At 47.2% G+C, this 13,357-nt stretch overlaps 2 protein-coding genes across 2 annotated transcripts in view; both read right to left on the bottom strand.

Annotated features, from left to right (window-relative positions):
• The window catches only part of ARHGEF9 (Cdc42 guanine nucleotide exchange factor 9), a 219,339-nt gene that overhangs the window by 107,142 nt on the left and 98,840 nt on the right, over positions 1-13,357 (bottom strand). The window lies entirely within an intron of this gene.
• LOC135993327 (uncharacterized) lies at positions 9,350-9,529 on the bottom strand. The gene has a single exon (XM_065643098.1). The coding sequence runs from the start codon at positions 9,527-9,529 to the stop codon at positions 9,350-9,352; it is 180 nt and encodes a 59-aa protein (XP_065499170.1).

Raw genomic sequence — 13,357 nt, 5'->3', positions numbered from 1 at the left:
TGCTTGAAAGGCAACCACAGGCTTAGCCACAGCAGAAGTATTTGCAGTGCCCTGGGAGATGAAAGCAGTTCAGAACCTTTCGGGGTTTTTGTACAAATTAAAAATAAACAAACAAGTCCTTTTCTTTATTTCCTTTTACTCTGCTAGTGCCTATTACCCTCCTAGGCTTTTGAAGCATCCTTCAAGAATGCAGGGATTTGACTGAACAGCCTGGAATTAAGCCTGGCGTTAGAGACGGAGAAACCGAGATAGGGCACTGTTGAGAGGATCAGAGCACCCGAACAGCGAGCCTTGCTCGGTGCCCCACGGCTTCCCGGCCCCCGACACACAACACCCGCTGCAGCCCGGGATGGAGGATTCAAACCCCCGATGTTGCCGCTGTCTGACTGAGCCAGATCCATCTTACTTGGTGCTTTTGTTTGTGCTCCTCTGTCTCTCTATAATTCATGACGCTCCTCGCGATGCTTAGTGAACAAGAAGAAAACTGCATGTCCTCTCTCACCCCCTTATGTTAAGGCATATGATAGCACGACCACCGACGGCACCAGACAAGTGCTCTTACGGCTACAGAAGCTGTTAAAATAGTGCTCAACCCCCTCCGAATTTCACCCAGGCAGGCGCAGGCACCGCGCTCCGCAAGGCATTGGAAACAAGTCGCGGGGAGAGCGTGTGAGAGCAGGAGATGAGGCTAAAAGTGGATGTTGACTTCACTCTCCCATCGAGGTGTAGGCGGTGGAGGTGGGTGGCCGCGAGCAGAGGGGAGGCGGAGGGGGCAACATTTATTTCCAGCTGCTCTCATGTGCGATTTCTCTCAGCGCTGAGATTTTATAGAGAACAGCAGGAGGTGGGGAGTGGGGGGAACCAAAAAGGAAAATCGCAGTGTCTTTGCAGGAAAACATGTTGATGAAGAGGAGAAAAGTCGTTATCATCATCACAGCCCTGTGACTCTGCTATTGTTACTGTGGGGTTTAAAAACATAAAACCCAAGGCTACTGCAGCTACATTTCTGCATTGGACATGACTGTGTACGATGGAAATAAGGCCACTTGACCGAGAAGCACGCACCAAAGTGTGGTAACAAAATGATGTTAGAAAATGCTGCCTGCAGAAAGCCTCCCTCCTAATAAATGGCAAGCTTTTCTTCACTCCCCGAGATTATGTAATGTGTTCTCGCCTGCTGCTGACTCATATTTTCCAAAATATATCTGGGAAGGAAAACATATGCACATGTGTTTTAATATACAAGTTTCCCTGTATATGCAAAAAGAAATATATATGAAGATGCACAAATGCCTGCACATGCATGCACATATACGCACATTGCTGTGTGTGAGGATGAAAGAGGGAGAGCCTGGCATCTGTTCTAAAAAACACACTGGAGATAGATTAAACCATCACCATTTTCTGGGGCAAAACGCAACAACTCTTTAACACAGAGAGTGTAGCAGGTGAACAAGAAACCAGGAAGCTACAGGGGGAGATGGCAAAAGAAGAAGCACCAGGAATGCGCTGCCTGCAACCTCCAGCCAAACCTGGGCCCTGGGGACCAGACACAGTCTCATACCGAGCTTAAAATCGAGCTGGAAAAATGGCTTTTGTGACAGCTGGGGCCACTGTGGCGATGCGCAAATGGCAGTGGGCTGAGAGTGACACCCCGTCTCGGGGGGATGGCACCAGCACCCAGTCGCCAGCACCCACCCCTGCAGCGGGGAGCTGGCTGCAGCTGGGGCAGCGAGGCCAGCGCTTTCCAAAATCCATAAATCCAGGGTCTCGATCCTGTTCATGCCCGTGAATACACTTCCCAGGCTCCAGCTATGCACCAAAGAAGCCAGGCTCCTCCTGGTTGAAGACTTACAAGGCAGCCGGTTAATCTTAAGCATATTTGTTCTGAGCCTGCAGGTTCACGAGGTTTCGTTTCTTTGCTCTGCCCGTCTGTGTACTTTTAATTCTTTACGAAAGACTTTTAGATGCCTCTGCAAAACCCTTGGTGTCCAGGGGACGGGATCGATCTGCTGCTGGGCACCAGATGAGAGATGCATCTACCCTGGACCAGAGCAGACTGAAAATCTATCCAGATGTCAACTCCTGATCACGAAAGCAAGGCAGAGGCTCTCCGGCGGCGACAGCCGAGTTTCCCACTGCCCTGGCCTGGTGTCCCTGTGCCCAGCAGGGGTGCGAGCTGCCCAAAACAGCCCCGCGGCCCCGTCCTCACCGAGACCCTGCCCCTGCCCCTCCTCACCTTATACACACCTATAGAGAGCGAGCCGTCCCCTCCTTCATCCCTGTATCAGACAGGTACACACAAACGCATTCCTATATAAGGGCACCATTAGTATTCTCTGGGTTATGCATACAGCTTTGCATACGTACAACACTACAGTAATAAAATTCTAATTTAATTTCTAAAACTACATCAGAGTCAAATGCCATTTAAAGGATGCTCGCTCTTGTTTTACGGAAACTTTAAAACGTTTCATCTGGATTCAAAATCTGTTCTACAATTGTTACTTTTTAACTTAATTCTGACAGAACTTCATAAAAGAAGTGCCTAAAAGGTTTTGGAAAAAACCTTAAAACAAACATTAAAGATTGATCACACATTTCCAAGATTACACTGAATGAAGCTCCACTAGATAAGGAAAAAGAGTTGCATAAAATTAATCAGCACCTTATCAAGCCAGGAAGAAAGAATTTTAGATAACAAGCCTCCCCTAAATTTGGTATCAGAACAGAAACTTCAGTACAAAACCTATTAAGAAAACCTTGTCAGATATACTGAATACAATACAGGAGAGTGGAAGCATCAGAAATAGCATGGGGAATGTGGTCCACAGAAATCCTTGAAAAAACCCTGTTTTCTGATAATGCCAGCGAGAGACTAATGCTTTTTTTCAAACAGAACAATTTTACTTGACAAAACTTTTCTACAAATAGGCCCAGCAAATGAACCCACTACTTATCAGGGTAAAAGACTGATCAATAGGGTATTCCTCTAAATTTGTGTGGCTGAGACCATATTGCATTTTTTTAATTATAAGAAACACCCCCTACACAGGATCTTCGCTACTTTCAAAATCGTCATAGTCCAGCTGATTCCTCTCCCAGCATCTTTCCAGTGTGACCTGAGCTCCCTTAGAGCGGCTTAAAGACCCAGGAACTGGCACCAGGAGGCACTTAACCCTTTAGAAACAGACACTTTTGGGGCAAACACCCTGAGTATCGAGGGTGAACTGATGCAAACAAACCCGACCAGCAAGATTCAGGGATTTTTACTTGATGCCTGGTGAGGCTGAGCCGGCTCTCTGGTGGCACGGGGCACATCCAGGATACCTGGGGACATCCCTGCCCACGTTGCGAACCCGATGACAATTCTCCTCATCGTTCCAGGCAGGACCTGCTCTGCAACGGTCACCACGAGAGGCAGGCAGGGAAGCAGATCTGAGGACGGAGGCCACAGTGTTGAGAGGCAATAGGACAGTCGGGCACGCTGCTTTGCCCACTGGAAACAAAGCGGGAAGGACCAAACCATCCCCAGACCCCCAGCGGCCCTGCGGCAAAACCACAGAGCTCCCCATGGCAGCTGAGCTCCAGAAGGAAAGGACACTGGAGCACACAGCTGCCCGCGCTTGTGGTGGGGCAGTAAGATGATGTAATAACGAAAAATGACCTAAAAAATAACTTTGGGTTTTAATCAAACAAAAATTTAAAAAAAAATAAATAAAGGGTCAGGCTGCCTTACCCCGTGCTGGGGCAATGGGGTGATGCCATCTATTGAGAACGTTTTACTTCTCCCCCAAGGACCCATCCGGGTTACAGCTGTCTGCTTGCAAGTCCTGGCCAGGTCCTAGAGGAAGGCACCACGGCTAGAGAAGCAGTTCAGCTCCCAGAGACTTAAGATCACAGAGCAAAGCGGCTTGCAGTGCAGCCCCTGCTTTACTTAGCCAGAGATGCTGCCGAAAATAGAAACGCAACCGTTGCCAGCAGCCTATACGTTATGTTATACATGTCTCAGTTGATGTGAAAGAAGGGGCAGGCACTAAAGCACACGGGACCTTCCACATGGGCACGGGCAGACTTTTCTGCTCCTGGAGTCTGCGATGCTGGGAGCTCCAAAACCCCTGAGATCCCCCAGCCAGGGCTCCCCACACAAGCCTGGCCCTCTGACGCTCCCAAACAGCAAGGTACATGCGCTCTCACCGTGGTGTTTCTGACAACGCAGGGGTAATACTCTCCAAACCTGGTTTTAATTTTAAATAAGCAGTCGAGGCTGAACAGTCCTTGGCTGGGGAGGAGGACAGCAGGGTTAGAGTCAACCTGGCCATCTGTGGGCTCTTTCAGATTAAGACTCATTTCTACTCAAGAAAGAAATTCAACTATAAGCAATTTAAAAAAAAAAAAAAAAAAAAAAATCACGCTTTCTCCAGGAGCATCTCTTTTTAGTGAGCAGCATAAATCACTACAGCTTGCTGTCTACAACAGATCCAACGGCAAAATGCAGCCACGTGTATTTGGGCCAACATGGGCACACCCACAGTGTCCACCCATCCCACCACATCCCTGCCCCAGCAACAACGACGCTTTGCAGCTACAGGACACTGCAGAAAGGGAAGAAACAGGAGTCGATCGGGCTTGGCTATGCATTGGTGATGGGTGATGTTCCTCTGCTACAACAGGGGAAGAGGAGTCACAACGCGGCGAGGGAACATGCCCAAGGCCATACAGTAAATCAGTGCAAACCCAGGACCCAGCGGAACTATCCTCTGCCACCGCTGCAGCCCCTGAACCAACATCCTCTTCCCAACAGGACAATTATTACACAACTATTAACATCACGGAGTTTTCCTCAAGCTTGCTAACTTCTAGTCAGTGAACATTACGCATACAACAGATAAATCCCTGCATTTTATCAAAATAGCTCTCATAAGGTTTCACTGGGAGATACACGTTGAAGACGATTATCACACCCAGTTGAAAAAGATACACATTGTGAATGTAAAATATAGACACTCCCTCTCCTCACCAACACAGATGCATTATTAAAAACACATAGCACATACAGACACAATACAGGCGTAATACATACGTACATGCAAGCAAGCAAGCACTGTAAACAAAGAGCACCGGATCTCCCATCACAACCAGCATTCATTAAATACAGAAATCAAAGAGCGACAACGAAATGAAATGAGCATTACAGAAGAGGGGTTCTATTCACAAATTAAAACAAAACCAAAAAAACCCACCAAACTTACATGGATTTTTGGCAATTTTCCTTCAGACATTATACACAGCAGTTGGGCTGTGTACTGAATACCTGATCCAAAAAGAAATATAACCACATTATGCAAACAGATGGGGGCAGGAGGCAGGTGAACATGCAGCTCTTCACAACATTCACCTACGGGATGAGAAAGCACCTCCGCATTCCCACAGGAGGGCTCGGATCTGGGCAGATCTTCATTCACTACAAAGCATAAGCAAGTGCTGTGCTGCTGCCATCCCGGGGGAAAATCCAAATGGCAGGACAGAAAAGAGCCATCGCGTCAGAGACCTCTGAGCTGTCCCGTCCCCCTTTTAACTTGTCATGGGAGGTTTAAAACTGAGGTGGGAAATATCCAGGGTGGAGGAGGCAGCCTTTAAAAAACACGAAAGGAAGCCCTCTTATTAAAGAGCGAGCATTAAAATCAGGGTGAACGCAGGACGAGCAGGGGTCATCCTGACACGGACGCTTTTTCTGAGAGAGAAACGCACCCTTTCCCCGCGGCGTGAAGGGTGCCTGAATCTTTCAGACGGCGGATTGCCGCTCAAGAGGAATGGACTTTTTATGGACTGTGTGAAACGGGGTTGCTATGATACAGTCAGAGGCATTTTCATGAATCCTGTGGCAAATAACATTGAATCCTGCTTAAGCAGACAAACAGCAAGGCAGGTCTCCCATCACCCAGCCTCAGCAAATACACAGGAGCGATCACTGAAAAAGATTTTATGTGTTACAAATATGCTATTTGCATACAAACGATTTTTTTTTTTTCCTTTGGAGACCTATTTTCCAGAGGGTCAGTGCTGTGATTTATTTAAAGGAATGATCCCTCCTCCCTTCCCTGGGCTTGAGCATCCGCACTAATGTGACAAACTCAATGTCCACAAATAGGGAGGGGTAGTTATGGGGCCAAACTACCCTCAGGAACCCAACCACGACCAGTCACACGCGGGGCCTGAATCGTCCCGTGGAGCTTATCTACACGTAGATATTTTATAGCATGCAAATGACAACCCAAAATTTGCTAGCACAGTCACTTATGAGCACAGGGGATCTGCTGCAAGCAGCTAAGAACGCTGTTGCCCAAAAAAGGCTGCTAATCCAGCCTGTCATGGATCGAGCTGCTCCTGAGAAGGATGGGAAGCCGGAGGTGTTTAACCAGCTAATCGCTCCTGCAAACCAGGTGGCTCAAGGCTCCACTGCAGGTTTGGAAAATGCAAAATTGCAGGCGCAAAACTACAAAAATGGGGTTGGGGCAGATGGCTCAGGGCCTGTTTGAAATAGTGGCCACTTATGACGGGGAATGGGAAACAGGGACCAAACTAAACAAGCAAGAAACCCCAGCCCTTGCTCGCTTTTTAGGCTTATTTCCTCTCTTTCCCCCTAAAGTCCAACAGGAAGCCTGATATAACAAGAACAGCGTTGCTACAATAACAAACTTTTCTGCTCCCAACTTTCACGCTCATATTGCTCTGCATAAACCTGCTTGCTTTGACTCCACCAGCCTTCGGGAGAATAAAAGGCGAGACAGTTGTAATAAAATTACGTGAACTCTCTCAAGCACGTTCAGTGATGGAAATAAAGACGCTCCCGGCGATCGCTGCCGCGGTAGCTGAGCGTGCACGACACCCGGGGCTCCCCATGCGCCCCAGGAACCCCCGACCGCCCCAGCGGAACCCAACTCCCACCACACGCCTCCCAAATATCACCCCAGAAGTACAAGCTCCGGACCGAGGAATGCACTTTGCACGCATTAGAAAACCGCCTTAAGTACCAAGCATTCCTCGTAGAAATCTTATTGAAAGGTAAACCTTAATGCCAGGGAGCTCACCAGGAGGAAAATAAACATTCAGACACAGTTGCGTCCATTTTTAACTCACTGGTTTGGTTTGGTTTTGCTGTTTGTTTGGGTTTTTTCTCATTTTTTCTACCCTTACTCCTCCAAATCACTATGTCGCTTAAAACTGTTTCTCTGAAAGGATTATTCTGGCTGCTGTTTGATTGATTCCCTTTCCATGGTGATCTTTGCTCGTTTATATTTCCAGGAGATTCTGCAGCCTCTAAAACTAATGACATATGATAGCTAACAGGAAAATAAAGCAAATTTGAGCTGTTTAACCACCCAAACCATCCTCAGCATCAATTTTCTTTTTTTTTTAAGGAGATTCACTCGGTCTCTTCGGAAGCGAAGCCGACACCTCTCGCACAGATAGCTACAAGTGAAGAGGGGAAACAGAGCCAGCAGGCACCAGAGCATCTTCGCTGGGCTTCTAGCACTGCCTCTTGGCTTTTCTACCCACTAAAATGGGCTACTGCCACTAAACACTTCTTGTCAGCTTTGGGGGCCAACCCTGGGACCCAGGGAAAAAATCCTTATCTTTTATTTACTGCTAAAGCCACTTTGGAAGTGCCAGATTTGCAGCATTAAACTCAATTTCCAATCACGCCCCCAGCTGAAAAGGAAGCGGCTCCTAAGCCCAGCACTGCATTTAACTTGCACGGACTATCACATGGAAATAACTATACATCTCCATCTATAAGCTTCAGCTACGTCTTTATGAATTACTTACATGTTGGGTTTTTTTCCCCCCAATTAGCAGAGGACATCAGATAAATAACAGACAGCCGGAATTAGCACAAAGCAGTCAGATTATCGAGGCAATATCATTCCAGTGAGCATTAGCAAGAGATGCAAACATTTTCAAACTGACTTTTGTTTTGCTTTGTTTTGAGCAATTCTGATTTTTCAGGAGGGGATAATAACATATATATTTTAAAAAATCCATAAGATTTCTAACAGAAAAATAGCACGGAGATGTATTTCCAAGAAGAAAAGACATGACACTTTGCAGACATTCCCTTCATATTCTCTCTAAACTTCACACACCGACACTCGAACCCCCCCGACCAGCTCTGCTTCCGAGCTATAAACAATTTTGGTCTAGACATCTTTCAACAGAAGGACCTCTAACTAGTGGCCACCTTCTCAGCAACCCTATAATATACAAGTTAGCACTTCATTTTCAAGAAAATCAATGTAAATAAAGTCACACAAAACAACCCATCTCAAAATCTTGTTATCCTTGAGGTGGGCAACGATTTTTCTTACAGACATTACCAAAAATTATGTATTTACACACACTTGAAAGACAAGAAAGCCAACATAAAATTACCAAAGAAATCAAAGCAAAACCAAATCCTTCTGTATCTGTTGCTTTAGCAAAGAAAAACAAAGCATGCATTCCCCTTTTTCTCTTTTATCCCTCCTTCCCGATTTGCAGAGATATAAGCCAAAGACGAACAGGAAAAAGAAATAAAAAAAAGCCCAGCAGGTTATGTTTCGGTCCCTCTCACATCTTTAAAAAAGAAGCTAGACTTCATCAGCATGGACGCAGAATTTGGAGGCTTTTGGGCTGAATATTGAGAAGTCAAGTCAGATCATCAAGGCAACGCAGACAAATAAAGTAAGTAGAATTTATCTTCCTTTTTTTTTGTGGCTGAATGTTATTTTAGCAAAGATTTAATCCTTTAATAGGATTTCTCATCCCCCCTTAAAAATGTCCAGAGCTCGATCCAATTGCACACACCACCTGGCACCTGGCAGCTACATGGTTACTCACAGACATTGCACATTAACTGCTTGCTAGAAATTTCACACAAAATGACTTATTATTGAGTTTCTGATTTAAAGGAAAGCAAAACAACGCAGCCAGTGCTTACCACAGAAAGACATTTTCACTCTGCTTCTAACTAAATATGTACAGCTCCAGCTCGCTAGCACAGCACGATATATGAATGGATTACTATTATTTATCACATTTAAAACCCAGGCAAAAGCAGCTACACTTACAGGCATACTTAAAAGACAAGACATGACAAAAGATTTAGGGAGAGATAATATACCAACGTCATACATATCACAGCGAGGCCATGTTGAAGCTCAACGCGTTTCCCCCCTCAGTAAGAAATCTCTCTCTCTCTCTTTCTCTCTCTCTCTCGCCTTTCTCTCTCTCTCTCGCTCGCTCTTGCTCTCTTGTTGAATTGCTAGTGGTAGTAGTAGCCCCGAACAGCTCAGGAGAAAAAATCCATTTAACGAGTGCCCAGGAAGAACATGAGTATGACATTCACAAGCAATAGCACCACAATCACTGCAAAAACGACCACCGTTTGGACATCCAAGGTCATGGTGCAATGCAGAACACTGTAGTGTTCGAGATGTGGGGCTGGCAGATTTGGAGAAGTCAACCTCTGCTCTGTAAGACTGTCCATACATCCACCATGCTAGAATAGAGGAGAAAACTGTTCCTGGTTTTGGTCGTAATGCTTTGTGGTCTGCTTTTAGTTTCTCCCCTATGTGCTGTCTCTAGCTCATTCTGGAGCCTGCTAAGTGAAGCATCATCACAACCAGCGAGCACTTAGGAGGCAAAATCCTTTCGGAAAAGCAAGCGAGCGCTGTCTGCAAGCTTCTCTCTCTCTTTCTTCCCCCCTCTCTCTCCCGGTCTCTCTCTTGCTGGCTGGCTTTGCTTTTTAATTCGTCAAGCCAGTGCAGATAAGCAGCCTGTGTGAGTGTGACAGCTCTGCAAGCTGCTGCGGCTGCATCTCTCGGCGCGAGGCGGACCCTTGCGCATACAAATCAGCTCCGGTGACCAGGCAGCGAAGGGATCCTTGCTGTCAGTCAAACGCAAAAGGAAGCGCTGGCTCCATAAATACGCGAGTCTTCCGCCCGCCGTAACAGGGAGCATCACGCAGACATGTTTTTCCTCTTGACTTGCGCGGCAGTTCGGAAAACGGAGCCGTGCGGGGGGCCGGGAAGCCGGTGTCGCGGTCGGATGCCGATGCTGAGCTGCAGGAAGGCGTCTCCGGGCTTTCTGTGCAACGCAGATCCCGTTCCTCGCTGCCTTTGTACGGCGGGGATACGTCTGTACCGCCTGCGCTAAGCTTCGGACGGAAAATAATAAATGCCAGCAAAAAGACCCAGTGCTGCTAGGAGCCTGCTCAGACCAGGTAGGGGAGCAGGAGAAAGAGCAGGGAAGAAAAGCAGCTGAAATAACGAAAAGGCAACCCCTGGTAACTGGGAAAATCATTGTGAGCCTGTAACGCGGGAATTTTGTAGAGGGAAATCACTTTTTAGCTCTGTACAATACTATGCGCATCATCCCATCATGAATCTATCGCAGAGCCTCTCTCCTCAGCACTGCAATGAGTTCTCCATGCTAAGAGTTAAAAAGAATTCTGATTCTACAGAGATGTATCAAAGCGGGGGGGGGAGGCCAGGACAGGGCATCTTTATTGCTTCTACAGCAGCCAGAAGAACTCATTCCTATGTTAAATTCACATACAGACTCAGCATTTATGGTCCAGGTGCCAGCTGCTGTTCCAAACCTCATTCTCGGATCCCAGAACCAGCAGTTACCTCAGAGAGGAATCACACACACAGAAAGATGTGCTCAGCTGGAAAACACAAATGACTTTACAGGCACAGACAAATAAAGAAATGTTGCCAATGCATATGCATTACACACTAAAATGTGCATACGGGGGCTGATCATCAGCACCTTCCAGGAAACCTGCTCCTCAGAACATACCCGGGACATTTGCTCACACAAACAAGGCCAACATGCACCAAACAAGCACCTATTTTGGTCTCCAGTAGCAAACAACAAGACTTCAGGAGGACTTTAATGTTTAAACCTGAACAGACAGAGCCTGGGCTCAGTTCATGCCCTTCTTTCCATCACAGGTATTTTTTGTCACCAGCATTTGGGAAAGGGACAGGTTGGATTATGCTCCTACCTCACCTTACCATTCAAAACAATACTAAACCCAGCTGTTTACCACAAGGTTTTTGGTTGTTTTTTTTTTTCTTTGCTATTTGGGTTGCCAGAGGGCTCCTCAAAAGGAGCAGGATTTTCTATATCCATCCCCAAACACCTTCACAGGAGAGACCACGTCAGGCGAGCGAGGACCGAGCCTGCACCGTGCCCTCCCTCGACCCAGTGGTTTGTGCGGGACCAACGCTCGCCCAACGCACCGTCCTCCTCGTTTCCGACCAGCTTGGTAGCAAGTGTGGGCCGTGATGTGTTTGTAGACACGGAAAGTGGGTTGTGTTGAGCAGCGTTAGAAATAAGAACAGTTTGGCTTAATCGAGTGGTTCCTTTTTCTTTTTTCTTACTAAAGCCAAAGGCTGTCTCCAGCGACTGAGAGCCCCACTCTGCTCAAGCAGAGACTTTCTCATTCAGAAGGGCAGCGAAAGGAGATTTTTCACCTGCCTATTTACAAGAAGCTGCGTTAAAGCTGGCGCAGGCAGGCAGCCCAGCTGCCCCACAAGGGCCAGGCTGAGCCCAGGTGATGGATCTGCTACGGCACTGGTCGCCAGACCTGCACTTCCTATGCAGGATGCATGTTTAGGACAGTCAGCCTGCCTGATGCAATTTTAGAATAGCAAACACATAATAGATGGGGAGCATTTACGATTGTTACCATCCTTTCCCAAAACGATACAGGCAATTTTCCACAGCCCAAGCCTGAGCTCCCACAAATGTCCAGAAAAATTCCAGTTTCAGTCTCAGTAATAACAGTAAAGTGTCCAAAACACAGAATCATACAATGGGCCCTAAATTAGAGGCATCTTTACAGCCAGTTAATATTTTCCTCTAAACTGCAACGAGCACAGAGGAAGGCCGGGCCTAGGCCCCAGCCTCAGATTCAGCCTTGTTTTTAGGAAGCTGTTGTACGTGCCCACAGCAGCCCTGAGGGTCTGCACACACCTCCGTGGACACAGCCCATCCCTGCCCCTGTCCTCCAACGCCACCAACGGGCAGGGTTTCAAGGCAGACTCCTCTGTGCTTTTTGCATATGGCGGGGAGTAATAACCAGGCAGGTAAAAGCAGCAGAAGCCGAAGAAATATCCAGAAAAAAAAAGGTGCAGTAGCTTTCACACATGCTCAATAGCCGCTTCCGTAGCCAAAAAAGAGGGTTTCATCAGGAGCAGCGTGCCTGGCAGGTCTCGGGCAGTCATTCTGCAGGAGCTGAGCCAGTCACAGCGCAGGGGAGGGCAGAGATTATAAATAGAGGCGAGGAAGCCAGCCCCCTGCCAGCTGCAGGCAGGAGGTCCCCTGCTGTCCCCCGCTGTCCCCTCGCCACGTACAGCTTGTGCGTCACCAGCAGCTGCAGCGATGGCTGCGGAGACCCCAGCGCCGCCGCAGCGCGGGGGCTCCGGCTCAGCATCCGACCCCCCCAGGCCACGCACCAGAGCAAACGCCCCAACACATCAGGCAGGAAAGCGGCGGGTCGCTCACCAGAGAGGTGCAAATATGGGGTTCCGGTGAAAGTTGTGTCTGTAACAGCCACCAAGGGTGATCAGCGCAAACAGATTTACTGCATGGAAACTTCTATTGAAATTATATTCACAGTATTCCCAGTAGTACTTGCTGCTTTATATAATTTCCCATGCCTTCTGCGTGCACTCAGTGTTAATTTTACTATGAAAATGGATGATACTTTCTTTTAGAAGCCTTACTGAAAAAGAACACCTACACATCAGGGGTTTATATAAAACAACCACAAAGTTTAACTGCATGTAATGCTGTCTGAAAAATTTAGTCCAACCTTCTGTACGGAGCTAAACTGAGGAACCAAAAGATTTGTAATAGTTATATAAAATACTACCTCCCCTTCCAGCACAGCACATGCCCTGACACTACAGTAGCTTTCAGGAGCACAATTTGCAATGCAAGATCAGCAATGGCTTCTGTATGAGAAACCAATTTGGAGCTTCAGCCAGGGCTTCCACTAAGACATCACATACATACATCTATCTATATGTGTACACAAATCTGTATGTACACATATATAGAGAGTGTATTCTGGACTCCCAAGTAACAGACAAATCAGAAGGGCCACTACAATAGCATTAATTACAATATGGTAATTTTGAGGCAAGCCTCGGAAGCACATGATGCCAAGTCTCGATTCCTTACGTGCGTAACGCACGGGGCTCAGCCCCGTGACCACGGCTCCCTCCCACGGATGTCTCCAGTAATTAGCGCAACCCACTACTTCCAGCTAAACAAACACAGCTCTAACTCAGGAGCAATG

This window comes from Caloenas nicobarica, chromosome 12, assembly GCF_036013445.1.
Source record: "Caloenas nicobarica isolate bCalNic1 chromosome 12, bCalNic1.hap1, whole genome shotgun sequence".
NCBI lineage: Eukaryota > Metazoa > Chordata > Aves > Columbiformes > Columbidae > Caloenas > Caloenas nicobarica.
Note: the sequence above shows the minus strand (reverse complement) of the source record. Positions and strands in the feature narration are given on the sequence as shown.

Excerpts from the sequence above, each read along its gene's own strand:
- LOC135993327 (XM_065643098.1), bottom strand. The coding sequence starts at position 9,529 with ATGGACAGTCTTACAGAGCAGAGGTTGACTTCTCCAAATCTGCCAGCC.